Source organism: Pongo abelii, chromosome 16 (assembly GCF_028885655.2).
Source record: "Pongo abelii isolate AG06213 chromosome 16, NHGRI_mPonAbe1-v2.0_pri, whole genome shotgun sequence".
NCBI lineage: Eukaryota > Metazoa > Chordata > Mammalia > Primates > Hominidae > Pongo > Pongo abelii.
In genome coordinates this window covers 57,086,676-57,111,531 of record NC_072001.2, presented here as the reverse complement: position 1 = coordinate 57,111,531, position 24,856 = coordinate 57,086,676, and the positions used below count along the sequence as shown (strand labels likewise).

The following is a 24,856-nucleotide window of genomic DNA, read 5'->3' as shown; positions in this document are numbered from 1 at the left end:
AAGAGAAAATAAGCATTCAGGCAATGACAAATTCTCTTGATGACTGAAAATTATCACCCCCTTCCCATATATCACAGTTCCAAAATCCCTTAGAAAGTCGTTGAAAGAGGCATTTTCAGAAAACGTAACAATGTGGAAAGATCTATTCGAAATGCAAAGAGGAACTATTTTAGCCAGACATTTATACTGCATGTGCTTAACAAAAGCATGGATGTAGATTAACTCTGTTGCTCTGACAAGGATCAAGTCCATGTTCAGACATGAGTTAGCAAATCAAATTTTTACAAAGTGACAGATGCTGTAGGCGAAGGGAGGTGCAGAATCTATAACATCATAAACTCAGGTTTATGATAAACCTCCAGGTGCATGACACTATGTCCCAACATTTTTCATAACTAAATTAGAATTCAACTTAATTATTTCCTAAGACAATCATTTTATTTAGTTGTCAAATTATCATTGCTGGTAAACTTAAAGACACAGTATTCGTGGTGTTGTAGTAGAGAGAGTAGTCTATTCACTACCTTAATATCTCTGAATAATTCATAGTGATCTTTCACCACAGCTGCTTTTATAACTTATTTAAATTACTATAACATTAGAATATGAATGAGAGTAATTCTTCACATATTTCAAGGACACTGAAGTTAGAGATGTAACAGAAATAACATCTTAATCACTTCTATTTGGAAACATCAAAATAAAAATGATACATATATGTTAATTTGTAGGAGCTTTACATTTAAAACTTTAAATCTTACAAATATTTTATTTAAAATAAGTAAAGTGGATGTATTTAACAACAAACTGATTTTCAAAAAATGAGTGTATTATAAAACAGAACTGTGAAATTTTTGCCTAGATAAAAAAACTAAAACATGGCTCTAAATTTTGCTTCTATTTATACTGTACATAAATGTATTCAAATTTCAACATTTATAAAACATCTAATACACATATACATATATATGTATATATATTTAAATTATTTGCCAGGCACGGTGGCTCATGCATGTAATTCCAGCACTTTGGGAGGCCAAGTTGGGTGGATCGCCTGAGCTCAGGAGATCAAGACCAGCCTGAATAACATGGCAAAACCCGGTCTCAATTTTAAAACAAAAGTCTATACAGACAGATAGATAATTAATTATATAGATATCTCTCTATATTCATAGATAAAGAGGTATATATGAATATATAAACTATGTATAAGCATTGATCCACAAATTACACTTTTAAAATCTATTGTGATATATTTACCATAGTATCTATAATTATGTCATAATTTACAATTATGAATTAGAAATAATTTTGAAAACCCACCAATAGAAGAATAAAACATGTTGTCTGAGTGTTTTCAAATATTTGCATCACTTCAAAATAATAAAGTAGAAAATTTGGCAAGGCATTTGTTATTAAATGGAAAAAAACAAAACGGCAAGTTGCAGAGGCAATGTGGCGTGTAAATTGAGATTACAGGCTCTGGAATTGGATTAACTGAGCTTGAATACTGACTTTGTCACTCACTTGCTGTCTTAAGGAAACATCTCTTAAGTGCTTTGTGAATTGGTTTCTTCATTTGTAAAATTAGAGTCAAAATAGTACTTACCTCATACGGTCATTGTAAAGATTAAGTGAGTTATGTATAGAACAATTTTAACAGCACTAGATACAAAGTCAGCATTAAATTCATGCTTATTTATTTACACAGAGTGGACTGTTTTATGTTAAAATGCAAAAAAAAACCACAATGCAAAACTACTTATTTTATATGAACATAGCTATGTATTGCAAACATGCAGAAAAATGCCTATGAACATTCATGCCACACTGATACCAGTGTGTAACTTTTAACATTAAAGACGAGGCTGCTTGAATTTTTTACATAGAAAATAAATTTCATACATTATTTTTGTGATTAAATTTTAAATACTTTGATACTTATGTTAAGTGTAATACTATGCAACTATGAAAAATAATAGTATAGATTACATTCATTGAGTTGTTGACAGGAAAAATGTTCATGCACATATATCATTAAGTGCAAACAAGCACATTGAAAGAGAGCATTAATTGTATCAATATGAATTCATTCATATAAAATTATGTGGTTCTATTTGGGTATGTAATGATAATGTTAACAGTTAAACTGGTTAGGTGATTTTGACTTATATATGTATATATATAATCATATACCTATTCATATTTTTAGAATTGTTTTATAGTTAATATGTATTACATTTTTTTAAGAAAACACTATAATGTCGACTTTATTGTGAAATGAAGTAACAATGAGGCTAGCTAATCATGCAGCATCCTGCATTCAAAGCATATATGTTGAGAACACAGCCAAGTGCCATCTATGAATGGAATAAATTAGAAAGGTATGAAGGTACTTACCCACCACACACCTGGAGTGCAGAAAATTTGGAAGCATCCAAATCATTGCCACTTATTCGAGCCTTAAATGAAGAGTGAGAGAAAAACAAAACAAACAGGCTTTTAGCATACTACAGTTTTATGTACATGAAATCGGGACACAGGTCAGCTGCACTACACACGTAACACCTAGTATGACAGATGCTAAGCAGGGTCAGCTCCAAGTCAAAGCTACTGTGTTTTTATGAGTAGAGGTTTTGAAATTAGCTGTCAGCATTTAAACAAATGCACTGGCAGAGTCCAGGAAAATATATCATATTCCAAGTACTATTTGCCCTTAAAACTTGATATGTGCAGTGAAGATCATGAATCAGTCAGAAAGGTCATGATTAGCCAGACTTAAGAAAAGATGCTGTGTTTGACAGTAGCAGACCCCTAGGTTGGCAAGTATAGCTAAGGTAAGCGCAGCTGGCAAGGTGTGACCTCTCCATAAGTGCAACATATCAGGGGCACACTTAGAGGACAACCAAATAACAGAAAGCTGGGATAACATGCACATTTCAAAACTAAAACAGAGGAATCAAACAGATCTAATATGTCACAAACAAACATGTACGAAAGACAAGATTCCTCAAGAGGGAAGAATAAGTATGATTTAAAACCTTTTCATCCACAGAACTGCTATCTGAAAGAGAATCAGGAAAAGAAGGGACAAATGTTAGATGGAGTACTTTTCAAGAAATCGTTTAAACATATACATGAACAGAGTGTTAATATGTTACATTGTTTAAAATTATAAATAAACAGAGTTTCAAGGTTGAGCCCAAGGGTACAAGGGTAGTTGGTTCTCATAATTTAAAGTGCAGGGAAATGTAATAGAATGCTTGAAAAGTATAAAAGTGATTACAGGATTTAATGAAAGACAATGCGTTATATTAAGAAAAGAACACAGTTGAAGAGTCAGAAGTCCTGGGCTCCAGCTGAGGCTCTGCCACTTACTAGACACATTGGGTAAGCTACCAAACTCTTTGGAGTCAAGAGCCTAGATCCAACTCTGAAATACGGTCACAAATACTTTCACTAATTGCCTCGCAACATTGTTGATAGAATTAATTGAGATCAATATTTGGGAAAGTAAACCTCAGATGACTCTATAGATTAAAGTTGTTTTATTAAGAGATTATATATTTATGGCTTCTCATATCATAGAGTTTACGAGCTAAAAGATTAAGTTGATTCCATCTTACACATAAGAAAACTACTTATGCCTAAAGAGGTTAAGTGACTTGATTAAGATCACAAAGCTAGTAAATGGCAGAAGAGGGACACAAATCCAGGGCTCCTGATCTCCCATCTGGTGCTCTTTACATGTAATGTTTCAGGTGAGCTGTACAGAACAGTGAAGGGTGCTTGGTCAACAGCTTTCAGATGCAATGTAAGATAAATCACAGGGCCAACATTTTCCAGGTCCAACCGCTCATGGACACAGGGAGATGGAGAATGGACTACTGCATCATCTCTTTTTAAACACAGGTTTAAATTTGCCTGGTCATAGCATAGAGTCTACTACTACCTTACACAGTACTATTGCTCTGAAACTCATTAGTTCATCTTTGCTTATTAGCATAAAACTGGAGAAACTTCTCTATGGATACAAGTTGGCAAAATGCTAGAGCTGGAGTGACAGTGGAGTTTACTTAGTTCAAATCCCTTGTTTATATAAATGAGCAATGGAAAGATTAAAATTTGTCCAAGGTCATGTAGCTCAATGATGACCCTTACTGATGAAAATCTGAAATGCATTACTTCTCTTGACTCATTAAGTAACGGCTGCTTAACTATCATAAGTAAATATTTTGGTGCAGATTTTACAGTACTTCAGGGTTGTATCTTCAAATGCAAAACAGGGTAAAATGTATTGTAAAGTAATAAAAGACAAATCATATTTATGACCATAATTATTTTAAAATACTATATAAAATAAACAAAATTTAGCATTATTGCAGAAGAATAATATGCCATATTCAAGAAAATTGTACCCAAAGTATCATTTAAAATAATGGAATGACTAATTTAATATGACATATCATTTGGCCAGAAAATATATATCTTAATTTTCATAGGGAGCAAAAGTCATCTGATAAAAAATCAAAACCTTCTAGTCATTCAAAACCTCCTTAAAATGGGATTGTAATGGGTCTTCTTTAAGTTTAATATGTTAAAAAAGTATTACATATACTATTATAGTCAGCAATTTATGTGTGAAATAGTAGGGCATTTCCATCATCATTAAAAGCAAACAAAACTGTCCAAAAGCATGATTTTCACTTCTTTCTGAAAATTCTGGCCTATATATTAAAACTAACCAAAATAAACTATATAATTATTAGAAGTCAAAATAGAAAGTTATTTTTACAAGAATTATAATTTTATATCTAGTAATCAAAACATACAAAATCACATGGAAAACTATTAAACAAAAGAGTCAACAGAGTAACTATATAGTCAACCCACAAGCAAAATAATAATGTTATTTCCTATACACTAGCAACTAGTTTGGAAAACAATGAAATAAGATCTGATTTCAAATATGCAATATTTTGAATGAGTACTTTATATTCATTATCTCCTGTTGATATCTGTCTTCCATCTCAACCATCCCACTAAATAAAGGTAATCTTAACAAGGTCATCAATTACTTTTCAGCTGTTAAATCTGGTAATACGTCGGTTCTTTCAATGTTTCATTCATTCACTGAACACATATTTATTGCCAATGAACCTTTTTTGTTCACTCTGATGGCTTTCTTGTCTCCCTGCTGTATTCTTCCCTGAAATCTTTCTAAAAAAGATAAAATTATGTCACTCTCCTTCTTAAAACCCACCAATGACACACAGTGCCCTCATGAAAGAACATAAAGTCCATGTGAAATGCAATCTCATCACTCATTATATCTCATTCACATCATAAACTTCAGTCACAATTACATTCTTGAAGTTCCATTTCTGTGCCATGTTCTTTGAAATCTATGTGCCTTTACATGGCTGTTTCCTCCCTGTGAAACAACTGTTCTCCATCCTCATCGAGCTGACTGCCTGTTATGTCCCAAACCTAGCTGAAGCACAACCCCTCTTTCTGGAAACTTGTGACACTTCTCCCTGCTGTCATCCTGGGTTCAGTATTGTTCACTGTGCATTCCTCTTTGCTAATCTTCATCCTTTGCCAGTTTCCTTATCTGCAATCCTTTCAGAATTTGAGCTCCTTGATGGTAGTCTGTTTTTTAATCTCTCTCTCTCTGTTTTTTTTACTTTTACCACATTCCTGAAATATAGGAGATGACCAATAACCATTTCTTAAATATTGGAATGGACAATTTTAATAAGCTACACCACTTCATGGAATATCTAAAAATCTGAATAATGTAAAATATTATTTCATTTTTCTATATAGTGGTGATGAATTATAATCTAACAGATTTGTAGATTTGACAGTCAAAATCCTAATGGCAGATTGTTGTAACTTGAAATTTTACCAATTTTAAGTGTAATTGGATTAATAAACAAGTAAAAATATCTAAAATTTTGTAAAAGAGGCATTATGAGATGAATCTATAAAAATATTAATAATTTATAACAGCTAAAACAGTATGGTCCTGGCAAAATAACAGATTAAAAGTGAAACACAAAATATAATTAAGAAACCCTTAGTATTAAGAATTTAATACTAAGAAAATATTTTTTATTAAAGACAAAGAGAAGCACTAGTCAGTAAATGGTGCTTGGACAATAGGTTAAGTATCTATAATATTCATTTGTATCCTCATCTCATACATATGCCAAGTTCCACAGACATTAAAGATTTAAATATAGAATAATTAAAGGAAGAAAGGCAAGTAAAAAGAGAAAGGAATATTTATTAAACCTACGGAAAGAGATTTTTAAATTTAGACTTAATAGATAATTGACAAATTAAAATGCAACAATGGTAAATATGCCTACAAATTATCTATTTTACTAAAACTACAACTAATGATTACAAAATTAATGAAGATTAAAGATACTGATTTTAATGATATTAAAAATAATTCCCAAGGCCGTTGAGAATATTATTAATCAAACACTATCATACATAGTTGATGAGCATGAAAATTGTTATAATACAAGTTAAAAAAAAACTTTCAAAACATGTCTATCAATAGACTGTTTTGACAGGAAAATTCCACTTTTGGAAACTGGTGCTAAGGAAATTATTTTGGTTATGGGTTGAATTGTGTCCCACCTCTCCCAATTTAAATGTTGAAGTCCTAATGCCTGGCACACCACAATGTGGCCTTGTTTAGAACTAGGATCACTGCAGATGGAACTAGTTAAAACAGGCCATACTAGAGCAGGGTGGACTCATAATCCACTGTGACTGGTGTTCTTATAAAAAGGGGAAATTTGGGCCGGATGCGGTGGCTCACATCTGTAATCCCAGCACTTTGGAAGGCTGAGGCGGGCAGATCATGAGGTCAGGAGTTTGAGACCAGCCTGGCTGACATGGTGAAACCCCGTCTCTACTAAAAATACAAAAATTAGCTGGGCATGGTGGTGCGTGGTTGTAATCCCAGCTATTCGGGAGGCTGAGGCACAAGAATCGCTTGAACACAGGAGGCGGAGGTTGCAGTGAGCCGAGATCGCACCACTGCACTCCAGCCTGGCGACAGAGTGAGACTCCGTCTCAAAAAAAAAAAAAGCAAAAAAAAAAAAAAATTAGGGGAAATTTGGAGATACATGCACACACAATAATATCAAGTAAAGATTAGTGATGCTTCCACAAGCCAAGCAATTCCCAGAACTTGGGGAGAGGCCTCAATAGATTCTCCCCTAGTTCCTTCAGAGGGAGTATGGCCCTGCCAACAACTTGATAGTGAACGTCCAGCCTCCAGAACTCTGAGAACAAATTTCTGCTATTCTAAGTCACTCAATTTTTGATATTATGTTATGGCAACCCTAGCCAACATACAATTTAAATACTAAAAAATTTGTTAAGATTGGCACTGTTTCATTAATTACTACAAAAAAATTGGAAAAGCATACATGATTAAATATAGAACTATGGGTTGAAAATTATGTTCTATGACTTTGATGCAATAATCTGTGACCATTAAAATCAATGCATTTAGAGGCTAAATAAAAATATAGAAAATGTTCCTGATGTATAAAATAAAAATTAGGAAGAAACCTCATGTTTGAGGTTACTTCAGGTTATAAGGTGATTATGTAAAAACAAAAACAGTTATATATAGAAATAGACTTGAGAAAAACATCCCCATAATGTTATTAATCTTCAGTAATAGGTTAATATGTTCATTCATATTCTCTTATATTTTCTAAGATTTTGTTATTTAATAATCATATTGTTTAAATTATTTTAAAATGACACAATATTCTACCCAACAGCAACAGAATATATATTCCTGTAGAGTGTACATTTTGAAAGTCTTCAAGCCACAAAACACATCTTAACAAATTTAAACATTGAAATCATATCAAGTGTCTTTTCTGACCACAATATTTGAAAGTAGAAATCAATAACAGGAAGAATTTTAGAACATCCACAAATATATGGAAATAAAACAACACACTCCTGAAGAACCCATGGGTCAAAGGTGAAATTAATAAATATTTAGAGACAAACAAAAATAGAAACACAATATACCAAAACTTACAGGATGTAGCAAAAGCACTTCTAAGAGGGATACAGTGATAAATACCCACATTTAAAAAAAGATCTCAAATAAACAACCTAAATTTTTACTTCACAGAACTAGATACAAAACAAAACAAAGCCCAATGTCAGCAGAACTAAGGAAATAATAAAGATTACAGAAGAAATAAATGAAATAGAGACTACAATGACAATGGAAAAGATAGATGAAACTAAGAGGGTTTTTTTGAAAATATAAACAAAATTGTCAAACTCTTAGCTAGACTCACCAAGAAAATAAGGGAAATGGATCAAATAAATAAAATTATAAATGGAAGAGCAACATCACGACAGGTAGCACAAAACTGCAAAGGATCTTAAGAGCCCACTATGAATAATTACATGCCATCAAATTGAATAACCTTGAAGAAATGGATAAATTACTAGAACATACAACCTACCAATACTGAATCATAAAGAAAGATAAAGCAGACCAATAATGAGTAACAATATGGAAGCAGTCATCAATTATCTCTTAACAAAGAAAAGCCCATTACAAGATAGCTTCATTGTGTGCCAAGATTTAACACCAGTATTTCTCAAACTCTTCAAAAAATTGAAGGGGAGATAATACTTACACCTCATTTTACAGGCCAGCATTACTCACACCAAAGCCGGACAAGGATTCTACAAGAAAATTACAGGCCACTATTCCTGATGAACACAGATGCAAAAAATCTTCAACAAAATGCTTACAAACCAAATTCAATGGCACAGTAAAAGGATCATACACCATGATCAAATGGAATTTATCCCTGGGATGCAAGGATGTTTCAAGGAATGCAAATCAATAAATGGCATACACGGCTGGGTGCAGTGGCTCATGTCTGTAATCCAAACACTTTGGGAGCCCCAAGTGGGCAGATCACTAGAGCCCAGGAGTTCAAGACTAGCCTGGGCAAGACTAGCTGGGGCAAGACACTATCTCTACTAAAAATAGAAAAATTAGCCAAGCATGGTGGTGTACACCTCTACTCCCAGCTACTGGGGAGGCTGAGATGGGAGGACTGATTGAGAATGTTGAGGCTGCAGTGAGCCTAGATTGTGCCACTGCACTCCTGGGTGACAGAGCGAGACTCTGTCTTAAAGTTAAAAAAAAAAAAAAGTGACACACAAAAATTAAAGAATGAAGGATGAAAATTATATAATGATCTGAATAGATGCAGAAAAAGCTCTTGACAAAATTCAACATCTTTTCATGATAAAAACTCTCAGCAAATTAGATATTGAGGGAATGTACCTGTACATAATAAAAGCCATATACAATAAGCCCATAGCTAACATCATACTCAAAAGTGAAAAGCTGAAAGATTTTCCCCTAAGATCAGAAACAAGACAAGGGCTCCCACTCTCATCATTTCTATCCAACATAGTACTAGAAGTTCTCACTGGAGAAATAAGGCAAGAAAAAAATAAATAAAAGGCATCTAAATAAAAAAATGAAGAAGTAAATCGTTTCTGTTTACAGGTGACAATATCTCACATATGTAAAACCCTAGACTCCACCAAAAATCTTAAAACTAATAAACAAATTTAAAGTGCCCTGATAAAAAAATCTATACACTAATATAACAAACTATCTGAAAAAAGAATATTAAAACAGTGGGCAACATGGCAAAACCAGTCTCTACAAACAATACAAAAAAAAAATTTGCAGGGCATGGTGGCACATGCCTATAGCCCCAGCTACTCGGGAGGTTGATGTGGGAAGACCACTTGAGCCTGGGAGGTTAAAGCTGCCGTTAGCAGTGATTACCCTACTGCACTCCAGCTTTGGTAACAGAGTGAGACTCCATCTTGAAAAAGAAATTTTTAAAAATTAAATTTTACAATATCAAAATGTTAAATACTTACATATAAATTTAACGAAGGAGGTGAAAGATCTGTACGCTGGAAACTATAAGACTACACTGAAAAGACATCGATAAGACATCAATGAAATAATTGAAGAAAACACAAATAAATGGAAAGATGTTCAGTGTGCCTGCATTGGAAAAACTAATATTCTTAAAATGCTTGCATTTTAAGTGACCTACAGATTCAAAGGAATCTCTACCAAAATTCCCATGGCTTTTTCAAAGGCTTACAGAGTCAAAGGAATCTCTACCAGAATTCCAATGGCTTTTTTACAGAAATAGAAAAAAAATTCTAAAACATATATGGAATCATAAAAAAGCCCTGAATAGCCAAAGCAATCTTTAAAGAAAAGAACGAAGCTGGGGCATGATTTGTCCCGATTTCAAGCTATATTACAAGGTTATAGTAATTGAAACAATATGGTACCAGCATAAAAATAGACACATAGACTGATGGAACAGAAGAGAGAGCTCAGAAATAAAACCACAGACATACGGCAAACTAATATTTGATGAAGGTGCCAAGAATACACAATGGGGAAAGGACTGTCTCTTCAACAAATGGTATTGGAAAAATCAGATATCCACATGTAAGAGAATACAACTGGATCCTTATTTTATACCACATAAAAATTAACTTGGAATGGATTCCTAAGTGTAGGACCTGAACCCATAAAGCTCCAAGATAAAAGTTTAAGGAAAATTTACCATTGGCAACATATTGGTCATGATAGCAATAATTTCCTCGGATATGACACTGGAAATGCAGGCAACAAAATAAAACATAAACAGGTTCATCAAATTAACATGCTTTTGCACAGCAAACAACTGGCAAAATGAAAAGGAAACCATGAAACGGGAGAAAATATTTCCAAACTATATGTCTGATAAAGGGTCAATATCCAAAATATATATAAGAAACTCATATAACTCCATAGCAAAATCACAAACATTTTGATTAATAAATTGGCAAGGGGTCTAAAACAGGTATTTTTTTCAAAAAAGACATTAATGGCTAATACACATTTAAAAAGGTGCTCAATATCATTCATCAGCAGAGAAATACAAATCAAAACCAAAATGAGATATCACCTCACACCTGTTAGAATGGTTATAATTAAAACACAAGAGATAATGTGTCGGTAATGGCGTGGACAAAAAGGAACTCTTGTACATTGATGACAGAAACATAAATTGGTACAGCCATTAAGTAAAGCAGTATGGAGGTTCCTCAAAAACATAAAAATAGAACTACCATAATAATCCAGCAATCTCACTTATAGGTATAAATTTAAATAAAATGAGATTAGCATGTTGAAGAGATATCTGCACTGCCATATTCACTGCAGAATTATTCACCATAGCCAAGGTATTTCGGTGAAAACAACCTATTTCGGTGAAATCCCGTCTCTACTAAAAATACAGAAAAAAATTAGCCAGGCGTGGTGGCTGGCGCCTGTAGTCCCAGCTACTCGGGAGGCTGAGGCAGGAGAATGGCGTGAACCCCGCGGGCGCAGCTTGCAGTGAGCCGAGATTGCACCACTGCCCTCCAGTCTGGGAGACAGCGAGACTCCGAGACCCCGTCTCAAAAAAAAAAAAAAAAAAAAAAAAAACCTATTTGTCAGCAGATGAAGACAAAAAAACTCCTGCCATTCATGACAAGATTGATTAATCTAGAGGACATATACTAGGTGAAATAAGGCAGAAAAAGAAAAGAGAAATATTATTTCACTTATAAGTAAAATCTCAAAAAAAAAAAAAAAAAAAACCTGAACTCATAAAAGTGGAGAATAGAACAGTGGTTGCCAGGGCTGGGGGTGGGGAAAATGAGTTTTTGGTCAAAGTGTACAAACTTTCAGTTATAAGATGAATGAATTCTGGGGATCTACTACACAGCATGACAACTATAGCCAATAATACTACATTGTTTTCTCGAAATGTGTTAATATAGTACATAAGTGTCCTCCCCACACACGCACACACACACACACACACGTAACTCAGTATAGTGATGGATATATTAGTTACTTTTATTGTGGTAATCATTTCACAATGTATATGAATATCAAATCATTATATTTTAACACCTTGAAATAGCTAATTTATTTGTCAACTATGCCTTAATAAAGCTGGGGAAAGGATAAAATGTAAAATGTATACAATAGGCAAAAATCTTGGCTATTATTCAAGGGGCAGTGTAATATATATAAAACATATATACATATGCAGATAATCATATATGTATATACAGGTATTGTGTATATAGATAGATATAGTAAATACACACACATACACACACAGTCTTTGTTCGCTGATAAATTGCCTTTTATTCTACATACAGTTGTTCTGCTTAGTAAGACTGTGGTAAAATATCTGTAATTACATGCTGGGTACTCCCTATAAGGCTGCTCCCAATGTTCCTAGTCTTAGAAGGCACATATCATCTCCCAACAGGTTCATTTTGCAGCTCAGCAATTTAATGTCGTTAATGTGGGACCACAGTACATCCATCTGCTTTATAGTGAAACCACCCCTATAAATGGGATTAAAGTAAGTTTGCAGTGGTTATACAATTTTAATGTCTTCAAATTCCACAAACAATTTAAAATAAAAAAACTGATAAAATATTTACTCGGCGAACAGCACTATTCTATTCAACCATGCTGCATGGTGACCTATAAAACCAAAATTCTCAGTATATAGAAATACAAATAATATATGTGTGTCTCCTGTGTATTAGACCCATCAGAGGTTCTTGTGTGAGCATCCACAAGAAGTAAATCTGAACACAATCTAAGGAAACATGTCATCTCCCTAACCCTCAGTTTTCCTTCATATATAAGTAAAATAAGAATATTTGACCAGCGTCTATCTAAACCTTCTAGCTCTAAATTCTATGATATCTTTTGGTATGTGTAGTGAATTTTCACTAAAACAAGGAATGTTTATTCACCAGTTATCATGAAAAATAAATATTCATAATACCTAATGCCTACATTTAAGACGGATAGATATAGTCAATTTACAATCTTCTAAGATAAAAGTAAAAATGTTGTATTTTCTCCCTTAATGTTTTACCTCTATTATAACACACTTTTTGAAATATGAATAGAAGAGATCTCCAAGTTTGTATGTAAATTGAGTTCTATCCTGTCTAGTTTAGGAATTCCCTTAAACATCTTTGCTCTAAGGTTCTTCAGTGATAACACAGTATAAATTTCCCACTGGTGATAATTCATTATCTTCTTTGGAAATAGTTTGCTCTACTTGTCACCATATTAAAAGAGATAGGACTTTGAAACATGTGTAGTATGCCTGAAAGTCATCACATGGGAGCCAAAAACCATGCAAAGAAAGATCATTAATGAAATCAGAGGGTTGCTGAGCTGTCATTAGCCTTTACAGAGTACCTACCGTATGCTAGGTAAGTCTGCAAATAACTTTATCTTCCCTTTTATAGAATTCCTTAAACTGTCTTGTGAATTATTAATAATGAGCACATGTTTCCAGGTCAGAGGAAGTACCTGTGGATGGTGCATGTTTCAGACTTACTTCTGGATGCAACTGGATGAGTGCTGGGAGATTAATGCTGATTTAACTCATATCTCACATACCTTTGATCACTCATTTAATGCCTCAACAGTAATCTAAAAAAACTGAATTGGTTGGGCATGGTGGCTCACTCCTGTAATCCCAGCACTTTGGGAAGCTGAGGCGGGCAGATCACGAGGTCAGGAGATCAAGACCATCCTGGCTAACATGGTGAAACCCCATCTCTACTAAAAATACAAAAAATCAGCCGGGTGTGGTGGAGGTTGCCTATAGTCCCAGCTACTCAGGAGGCTGAGGCAGGAGAATGGCATAAGTAAACCTGGGAGGTGGAGCTTGCAGTGAGCCTAGATTGCGCCACTGCACTCCAGCCTGGGTGACAGAGCAAGACTCCAACAAAAAAAAAAAAAAAAAAGAAAAAGAAAAAAACTGAATTGCAATGACAGTTCAGTATCATAAGGATGTTAAAGATATGAACAAAGTGATAGGGAAGCACAGAGAAGAGATCCCCTAACTCTTCAGCCATGGATGGGTTTGGGAAGGACTCATTCGGGAGAGGAGTGGGTTTTGTCGATGTGTGAAGGTATTCCTGGCAGAGTAAAAAGTATTTCAAAAGGCATTGAAGCTTGAAAGAGCATAGAGTGTTAGGGACTGAGATATGGGAGTGCGACAGTAAACGATTTCAAGAAATGAAAGGAGAGTGAATAAGGTTCATAACATAAAAGTCCTTACATATTTTACAGGAGTCAGCCCTTATTCATGGGGGGATATGTTCCAAGATCCCCAGTGCATGCCTAAAACCAGGGATAACACCAAACCCTAAACATGCTACATTGTTTAGATCTGATAACTGAGATGACTACTAAGTGCCTAACTATGGATACTGTATACAGCATGAATATGCTTAAAGAAAGGGATGACTCACGTCCTGGGCAGGACAAAGCAGAATGCATAAGATTTCATTACCTATCTCAGAAGGGATACAACTTAAAACTTACTCATTATTAACTTCTGGAATTTTCCATGGAATAGTTTTGGACTGCTGTTGACCATGGGTGACTGAAACCATGGAAAGTAAATAATAGATCAGGGAGACTACTGTATTAAGGAATATAAATTATATCCTAATCGCAATGTGGAATCACACAATGTTTTCAAGCAAGAGAAAGACATATAACGCAATCAAAATTTTATTTTCTGTTTTTAAAAATCCATTATAGTCTGCTGGGCAATAAAGCAAAATAAGATGTCATATGGAAGGATTCTTCCCTCTGGTCCACATATACCAAAATTCCATGCAGACACACAAATACTAGGTAACATGATTTGTTCAACTTTAAAACATATCTAAGCTCAAAATCAAACATAATCTCCCGATCATTACAAATGAAGAAGCAACTCAAAACTAATCTTCAGTGCAGTAAAAATCAAAATTGCTCACAGGAATATGAAACATTTCATTCATTGATTCATTTCCCATCCACCAAGTGCCCCTAAGTTCTAGGCTTTGTGCTAGGGACAGGGGATGCAACAGTTGAAAACCACGATAAATAACCATTGGTCATGCAACTTTTACAGTAGCGGTAAACCCAGGTACAACAGAATCTGTACACAAAAAAAGCTATAACTTTCTAGTACTACTTGAATAAAACCAGAAAGAATATTATTAAAAACACTCATAAAATATAAAAGCATGAGATAAGAATTATCTACGGAAATGGAGAAACAGAAGGAAATTTTATTTCCACCTAGGAACATGAATGGAAAAGACTTGCCTATGAAGATAGGAATCTTAAGCCTATACCAGATATAGGTGTAGGTTCAGAATTCATACCAAACTGAAATATATTTATTCTTTTCACATAAAATACTATTAAAAATTAACTATGGGCTGGGCGCAGTGGCTCACACCTGTAATCCCAGCACTCTGGGAGGCCGAGGCGGGCGGATCACGAGGTCAGGAGATCGAGACCATCCTGGCTAACACGGTGAAACCTCGTCTCTACTAAAAGTACAAAAAATTAGCCGGGCGTGTTGGCAGGCGCCTGTAGTCCCAGCTACTCGGGAGGCTGAGGCAGGAGAATGCCGTGAACCCGGGAGGCGGAGCTTGCAGTGAGCCGAGATTGCGCCACTGCACTCCAGCCTGGGAGACAGACTGAAACTCCGTCTCATCAAAAAAAAAAAAAAAAAAAAAAAAAATTAATTATACCTGGCCACGAAGAAGCCTCAACATATTCCATAGAATATCAAAAAGACCAATCAAATAAGAAATCAACAATGGTGATTAAAATATAACAAAATAAAATACAACAAAAACAAAAATGAAAACTACATTTGAAAACTCTTAAGCATGCCTTATTTTATAGGAAAAGAAATCACAATGGAAATGATAAAACATTAATAAAAATTAAAACTAAATGCACTAAAACACATCACATGCATACATATATTTGTGAGATAAATCTAATGTAACAAAAGAAAGGTTATCCTTAAAACTTTGTTTAAAATATAACAAAAAAGTAAAATAGATCAGTTTAAGTGCAACTCAAGAAGCTAAAAACAAAAACCACATTATAAACTCAAAGTACAAAAAAAAGAGAAATAATAACGTAAACTTATGACATGGAAAAATCAGTATAAAGGCTTTTTTAAAGTTTTAATGGAAGTATAAATCTTAAGCAGCACTGATTAAGAAAATAGAATGTACATATAAACAATATTATTATTATGTAAAAGGATATAGTTAAAGGTACAGTAAAGATTTTGAAAAGTTCTGAGAGAATGATATACACATCTTTATGCCAATTAATGGTCAAACTTAAGGAAATGGATAATTTTCTAAGACTATTAAACTATCAAAATAAAAATTTTCTTAAAAATATAAATTACCAAAATTTACTCAAAAATAATAGAAAAACTAAACACAGTATCAATTATTAAAGAAATTGAATCAGTAGAAAATTCTCCCTATGAAAGAATATCTAATATTTTCAACTATTAGATACATTTTAACAAATATTTATAAAATGGATAACTTCCACGTAGTATACATTTGACTATAGAAATAGGATACAGAAAGATATGCACCTAATTAATTTTCTAAGGCTAGTATAAGCTTGATACTGAAACCAGAAAAGAAAGTACATGATAAGATTACATACCAGTATCACAGATGAGTAAAATCCTAAAGAATATTTTACAATTAATCTAGCAGTCTGGATGTATGTACATATGTATGCATCTGGCCAACCAGTATTTACCCCTGTGATAAAACTGTGCTTTAACAATGTGAAATTCATTAGTGGAACTTCCACTTCCAGGAAAAATAGACCTACTCCCCCTATTACTCCCACCAAACGCAACTAATAACTCTGGTCATTATATGTAAAATATGGTGAACTCTGAAAACTGGAGAGAAGACGGTAAATTAGCTATGGATCTTGGGACTCAAAGCCTGAACTTCTACCCAAAAGAAGCAGTAGTGATGTGCCCCTGTCTTCCTCACTGGAATGGTGTTAAAGGAGGAATGTGGAATCAGATTTTTTTCAAGCAAGAGAATGACCCAGTTGAGAGGCCTAGTTGACAGTCAGGACTTTGACCACTTCTCAGTACTAAGGAGGTTACTCCCCTGATATCAGTGATGGGAAGCAGCAATTAGGTATTAATTTCCCTCCCAACTAGGGTTCTGTAAGCAGAGACTCAGTGGGAAGTCTCAACTCCCAGCCATTTCCAGCAGTAACATAAAGCCCTTCCTACTTAGGTATCCATGGGGGCAGGCTAAAGAACCTGGGCTTTCAACTCAACCTGGTAGAAATGAAGCAGAGCTCCCTTTCAATCACTCGAGAAATGTCAAACCATGCCTGCTAAAACATGAGATTTTAATAAGATCCAAAGTCTTAAACATAACACCCTAACTGTTCAGGTTTCCAGCAAAACTTACTTGTCATAGCAAGAACCAGGGAGATATCAAAGGGAATGAGGAAAGACAATCAACAGATGCAAATGTTCACACACACATGTTAGGATGACAGGACAAGGATTCTAATGGCACTAAAACAAAACGCTTTAAAACAATTCTAAATATGTCTGAAACAAATGAAAAAAATAGAAAGTTTTGTGAAGAAGTAGAAAGTTGTAGCAAATAAATTAAGGATATAAAATAAATATTCATATGGTATTAATTCTTCCAATCTGTGAGCATAGAATATTTTTCCATTTATTTGTGTTGTCTCTGATTTACTCAGCAGGGTTTTGTAGTTCTTGCAGAAACTTTCACCTCCTTCATTAGCTATATTTATGGGTACTTCATTTTCTTTGTGGCTATTGTAAATGGGATTCTGTTCTTGATTTCATTCTCAACCTGGACCTTCTTGGTGTATAGAAATGCTGCTGACATTTGTACTGATTTTATATCCTGAGACTTTATTAAAGTTATTTATCAGTGCCAGGAGTCTTTTGGCAGAGTCTTTAGGATATCCTAGGTATAGAATCATATCTTCAGAGGAGAGAGATAGTTCGACTTCTTTTTTTATTTAGATGCCTTCACTTCCTCCTCTTGCCTGACTGCTCTGGCTAGGACTTCTAGTACATGTTGAACAGGAGTAATGAGAGTGAGTATTCTTGTCTTCTTCCAGTTCCAGTTCTCAAGGAGGAAAGTTCAAGCTTTTTACAAAATATATATATTAAATATTATATATTATATTAAATATATTATTTTATATATATTATATATAAATATATATGAAACATTATATATTTAATATATATTTTATATATACACACACACACACTTTAAGTTCTGGGATACATGTGCAGAACGTGCTGGTTTGTTACATAGGTATACATGTGTCATGGTTGTTTGCTGCACCCATTAACCCGTCATGCACATTAGCTATTTCTCTTAACGCTATCCCTTCCCTAGTCCCCCACTCCCCAACAACTCCCCAGTGTGTGATGTTCCCCTCTCTGCGTCCATGTGTTCTCATTGTTCAACTCCCACTGATGAGTGAGAACATGCGGTGTTTGGTTTTCTGTTCCTGTGTTAGTTTGCTGAGAATGATGGTTTCCAGCTTCATCCATGTCCCTGCAAAGGTCATGAACTCATCCTTTTTTTATGGCTACATAGTATTCCATGGTGTATATGTGCCACATTTTCTCTATCATTGTTGGGCATTTGGGTTGGTTCCAAGTCTTTGGTATTGTGAACAGTGCTACAATAAACATATGTGTGCATGTGTCTTTATCACAGAATGATTTATAATCCTTTGGGTATATACCCAGTAATGGGATTGTTGGGTCAAATGGTATTTCTGGTTCTAGGTCACTGAGGAATCGCCGCACGGTTTTCCACAATGATTGAATTAATTTACACTCCCACCAACAGTGTAAAAGCACTCCTATTTCTCTATAGCCTCTCCAGCATCTATTGTTTCCTGACTTTTTAATGATCGCCATTCTAACTGGTGTAAGATGGTATCTCATTGTGGTTTTGATTTGCATTTCTCTAATGACTAGTGATTATGAGCTTTTTTCATGTATCTATTGGCTGCATAAATGTCTTCTTTTGAGAAGTGTCTGTTCATATCCTTTGCCCACTCTTTGGTGGGGTTTTTTTTTCTTGTAAATTTGTTTAAGTTCCTTGTAGATTCTGTATATTAGCCCTTTGTCAGATGGATAGATTGCAAAAATTTTCTCCCCTTCTGTAGGTTGCCTGTTCACGCTGATGGCAGTTTCTTTTGCTGTGCAGAAGCTCTTTAGTTTAATTAGATCCCATTTGTCAATTTTGGCTTTTGTTGCCATTGCTTTTGGTGTTTTAGTCATGAAGTCTTTGCCCATGCCTACATCCTGAATGGTATTGCCTAGGTTTTCTTCTAGGGTTTTTATGGTTTTAGGTCTTAGGTTTAAGTCTTTAATCCATCTTGAGTTAATTTGATCAGTGTAGTATGAGAGTTTAAGTCTCAAACAATATTTGTGGATTTGTTTTTCCTTTGTGTCAGCTTTTGCTTTATCTATTTTGCAGCTTGTTTTTTTTTTTTTGAGATGGAGTCTCGCACTGTCGCCCAGGCTGGAGGGCTGTGGTGAAATATCAGCTCACTCCAAGTTCTGCCTCCCAGGTTCACGCCATTCTCCTGCCTCAGCCTCCCGCATAGCTGGGACTACAGGCACCCGCCACCACGCCTGGCTAATTTTTTGTGTTTTTAGTAGAGATGGGGTTTCACCATGTTAGCCAGGATGGTCTCGATCTCCTGACCTTGTGATCCTCCCGCCTCAGCCTCCCAAAGTGCTGGGATTACACGCATGAGCCACCGTGCCCGGCCTATTTTGCAGCTTTTTATTTGGTGCATATTCATTTTTATTGCAATGTCTTCTAAGTAGATTGACCTCTATATCATTATATAATGTGCCTCTCTGTTAGTTTTCTTTGCTCTGAAGTCTACTTTATCTAATATTAGCACAGCTACTGTTGCTTTATCAGATTAATGTTTGTATGGCCTATCTATTTCCATGCTTTACTTTCAAACTCCCAATATCATTACATTTGGATTAAGTTCCTTATGGAGAGCATATAGTTGAGGCATGTTTTTTAATCCACTTTATTATGCTGTAACTTTTATTTGGTGCATTTACACCATTTAATGTAATTATTTATATGTTAAGGCTTAAGTTTATCCTTTTATTTTTTGTCATCTGTTTATTCTCTCTGATTTTCATTTCTGTATTTTCTTTTTTCTTGCATTGCTTCAGATTACTTGAATGTTTTTTAGTTTTAATATATTTCTTTGTATTGCTTTTCTAGAGGTTACTGTAGGTATTGTATTGTGTATAAGTTTTCTTTTGCTTAAAAATTACCACAGACTTTAATTCATGATATTGGCATTTTGAAAGTAATCAATGGAAAAAGACCATACAAACATTAATCTAATAAAGCAATAGTATCTGTGCTAATATTAGAAAAAGCAGACTTCAAAGCAAAGAAAACTAACAGAGAGGCACATAATGATATAGAGGTCAATCTACTTAGAAGACATAGCAATCAAAAATGAACATGCACCAAATAAAAAGTTGCAAAATAGATGAAGCAAAATCTGACACTAAGGAAAAATAAACAAACACACAAATATTGCTTGAGACTTAAACTTCCCTATTACACTCCCTATTACACTGATGAAATTATTCAAAGAATATCTTAATAGATGAAGAGATGTACCACGTTTGTGAATTGGAAAAGTTACCATAGCAAGATATAGATAATCCCCAAATTTATACAAAGGCTTAACACAATTCATACCAAAACCTAGAATTATTATTATTATTATTATTTTAGATGGAATCTCGCACTGTCGCCCGGGCTGGAGTGCAGTGGCGCAATCTCAGTTCACTGCAACCTCCGCCTCCCAGATTCAAGTGATTCTCCTGCCTCAGCCTCCTGAGTAGCTGGAATTACAGGCACCCACCACTATGCCAGGCTAATTTTTTGTAGAGACGGGTTTTCACTATGTTGACCAGGCTGGTCTCAAATGCCTGACCTCACGATCCACCTGCCTTGGCCTCTCAAAGTGCTGGAATTACAGACGTGAGCCACCGTGCCCGGCCCTAGAATTATTTTTATAGTTAAGGACAAGAGTTCTCCAAAACTTATATGGAAAGATAAGGGAACTACAATAGATAAAAACAACTCTGACAGAAAAGAATAAAATGGGAGGGATTACTTTATTCAATTAAGATTACTTTATATTTATAGCAACCAAGACTGTATTGTACTGGTAGATGGAATGGCATTTAGATTTATGAAACAGAATAGAGAGCCCAGAAAAAGACCCACACATTTCTGGTCAACTGATTTTTTTTGGCAAAGATTCAAAAGCAATTCAATGGAAGATAAACTTTTCAACAACTAGTGCTTGAGCAATTGGATATTCACAGGCAAAAATAAAAATAAATTTTAAAAAGAGGAAACTTTACCTAAACTTCACATCTTTTGCAAAAATTATCTCAAAATGAACCATAGATTTAAACGTAAAATATAAAAATGTAAAACTCTTAGTTAACTTAGGAGAAAATTTCAAGACATAGGGCTTGGGGATTAATTCTTAATAATGATACCAATAGCATAATATGAAAAGAATCAATTATTTGGACTTCAACATTTTAAAAATTGTCCTTAGAAAGACCTTGTTAGGAGGATAAAAAGACAAGCAATGAACTGGAAGAAAAAAATTGTAAATCACAAATCCACCAAAGGACTAGTTTCTGTAATATGTAAAGAATTCTCTCAAAATTCAACAGAAATAAATCTAATATGGAAATTGGCAAAAGACATAGACAGTTATTTCACTAAAGAAGACATATGGATGACAAGCTTATGAAAGGATAATCAATATTAGTAGCTATTTAGAAAATGCAATAAAAACCATAGTGAAATGTCTCTACACACTTAATAGAACAAATAAAACAAAAAGCAGCGACAATACCAAATGGTGGAGAGGATGCTGTGAAACTGGGTCTCATGTATGATGTCATAAAGCTAAACATACACTCATAATTCAACTAGCAATTACACGTTTCGGCATTTATCCTCAAGAAATGAAAATATGTCTACACAAAAATCTACATATGATTAATCATAGCAGCTTTATTTTAATAACCCAAACTGGAAATATCCAAAATGTTCATTAACAGATGAATAGTTAAACAAACTGTGGCACATCCATCTCATAGGACACTAGTCAGCAGTAAAAATAAATGAACTATTGATACATGCAACAATTTGGATAGATCTCAGGGCATTATGCTAAGTGAAAAAAGCCAGTCTCCAAAGGTCACAAGTTCTATAATTTCATTTATATAATAGTCATGGAATGACAAAATTATAAAGACAGAAAACACATTAGCAGTTGCCAGGAGCTATGAATGGTTAAGGAGAATAGTGTGAGTGATTATAAAGAGACAGAACCAGGGAGAGAGCTTTGTGGTGAAGGAACAGGCCTATAGTTTGATTGCAATGGTGCTTATACAATTTACACGTGTGATAAAACGACATAGAACTATACTTGCACATTATACCAATGCCAAATTCCTGTTTTTAATATTGTACTCTACGTAATGAGATGTAACTGCTGGGAGAAACTGGTGAAGGATACCTGTCACCTCTCTACTATCTCTATAACTTCCTGTGAATCCATAATTTTTTTCAAATAAGCAGTTTTAAAAATCAGTGTTAAAAGAAAAATAAATTACTTTGATTTAGTACTTTTGAATTTGATTTAATCAAGATTTAAAGTTCTGCTCTTTGCAAGATACCTTTAAGAAAATGAAATACTAAGAAAACATACTAAGAATATACTAAGAAAAAATACATAAGAAAATAATTTATATTATCCATATCATTTATATATCCATATAAATGTATATATAGGTATATATAAACACACATAGATATTCATCGCATCTCTCTCTAGTTATATCTAGAATACTATATCAAGATAACAAACCAATTTACAAGTGGACAAAAGAGTTGAATGGAGACTGTACAAGAGAATATATGAATAGGGAAAAGTACACCTAAAGATACTCAATATCATTAGTCTTGGGGTAATGAAATTTGAAATCATAAAATACCATGACACATACTTTAAAATAGCTGCAATTAAAAAGACTGACAATAATAAGTGTTGATAAGATGTGAAGCAACACAAACTCTGCTATACTTCAGGGAAGAATGTAAAAAACTACAATCACTTTAGAAACAGGGTAGCTATTACTTAAAAATTTAAACATACGTTTGCCACATAACCAAGGTATTCCACTACTAGAAAGAAAAATTGAAATACATGTTCACATGAATACTTAAATGTAAAATTTCATAGCAGCTTTATTAATAATACCCAAATACTGGAAATAACATAAATGTCAATCAACACATGAATGTATAAACAAATTTTGCTCTATCCAAACAACAAGAAATATATTGCTGATACACATACAAACATGGATAGCTCTCAATACTATTGTGTTAACTGAAAGAAGCTAGACGCAAAATTGTACACACTGTATTATTCCATTATTTGAAATTCAAGATCAAGCAAAACTTGATCTTGATGAAAATCAGATCAGCAGTTGCCTTCACAGCAAAGATAATTGACTACAAGGGCGCATGAGAGAACATTTTGTGGTGATTAATTTTTTTTTTCTATCTTGATTGTGAAGTTGGCTACAAGGGTTTGTGCAGTAGCCAAAAATGTATCAAACTGCACACATACAATGGATGCATTATACATACAGAGAGATTATACCTCAAAGAATTTTAAAAATCTATCAGTACAATTCACCATGTTAAAGGATTGAAAAAAAAGAAACCTAAAATATCTCATTATATACAGTAAACTATTTTTAATAAAATTAAACATTTATTCACAACCACCAAAAACTAACTAAAGAACCAAAACAAACCACAAGCATTTTAAGAAACTAAGAAAATCTCCAGAAATTTCCTCGATCTGATGAAATGTATTTATTAAAAACATGGCATACCATTTATAAATTATTAAGTGTAAGATCAGAAATCAGACACATAGGACTGTTATCATTTCTACAATTTAACAAAGTGCTCCAAAGCCCTAACTAATGAAATAAGAAAAAAAATAATGGAACAAGATTTCAACAAAATCATAATTTACAGACTGGCTGTCATATTAGCAAATATTACTGGCTACATAAAAAGTCCAAAGGAACCTATAGACAGGCTATTAAAATCAATAAGAATACTTGTTAAGGTCACTCCATATAAGATCAACATAAAAAACTTAACACTATGCCCATATTTTAATGATAAAAATAGGAAATACAATACAAAAATAACCCATTCACAATAACATAATGATTATATTATGTCCGTAAGATAAATCTGACAAAACCAGTGCAATACCTTACAGAGAAAAATATAAAGCATTTTTGAAAGAGATAAAAGAATACATGAATAAACTGACAAAATTTTATAGGTAAAAAGCTTAGTATATAAAGATACAGTCTTCTAAAAATTAATATATAAAGACAATACACTCAGAATCAATAGCACAATAAGATTTTTTTGAAAGACTTCTACAAAAATAGTCAAGCAAACACTGAAAAAAAGAAGAAAAAGAAGAGCATCATTGCCCTATTAAATATCAAGGGAAATTAAAAAGCTGTGATAATTGAGAAAGTATGATATTGTCATATAACACATTTAAAAAATAATTTTTGCAACCAAACAGAGGGTCACAAAACACACACATACAGGCATACCACAGAAACATAGCAGACTTAGTTCCAGACCACCATAATAA

General features: G+C 33.8%; 1 protein-coding gene across 2 annotated transcripts in view; it reads right to left on the bottom strand.

Moving 5' to 3' along the window:
• Window positions 1-24,856, bottom strand: part of UNC13C (unc-13 homolog C) — a 661,317-nt gene that overhangs the window by 494,578 nt on the left and 141,883 nt on the right. For both annotated transcript variants that reach the window (XM_063716164.1, XM_024232533.3), the window contains exons 3-4: window positions 3,042-3,064; window positions 2,401-2,462 (exon numbers count right to left, since the gene is read on the bottom strand). In XM_063716164.1, the coding sequence (XP_063572234.1) occupies window positions 2,401-2,462; window positions 3,042-3,064 (85 nt within the window). The remainder of the gene's footprint in view (window positions 1-2,400; window positions 2,463-3,041; window positions 3,065-24,856) is intronic.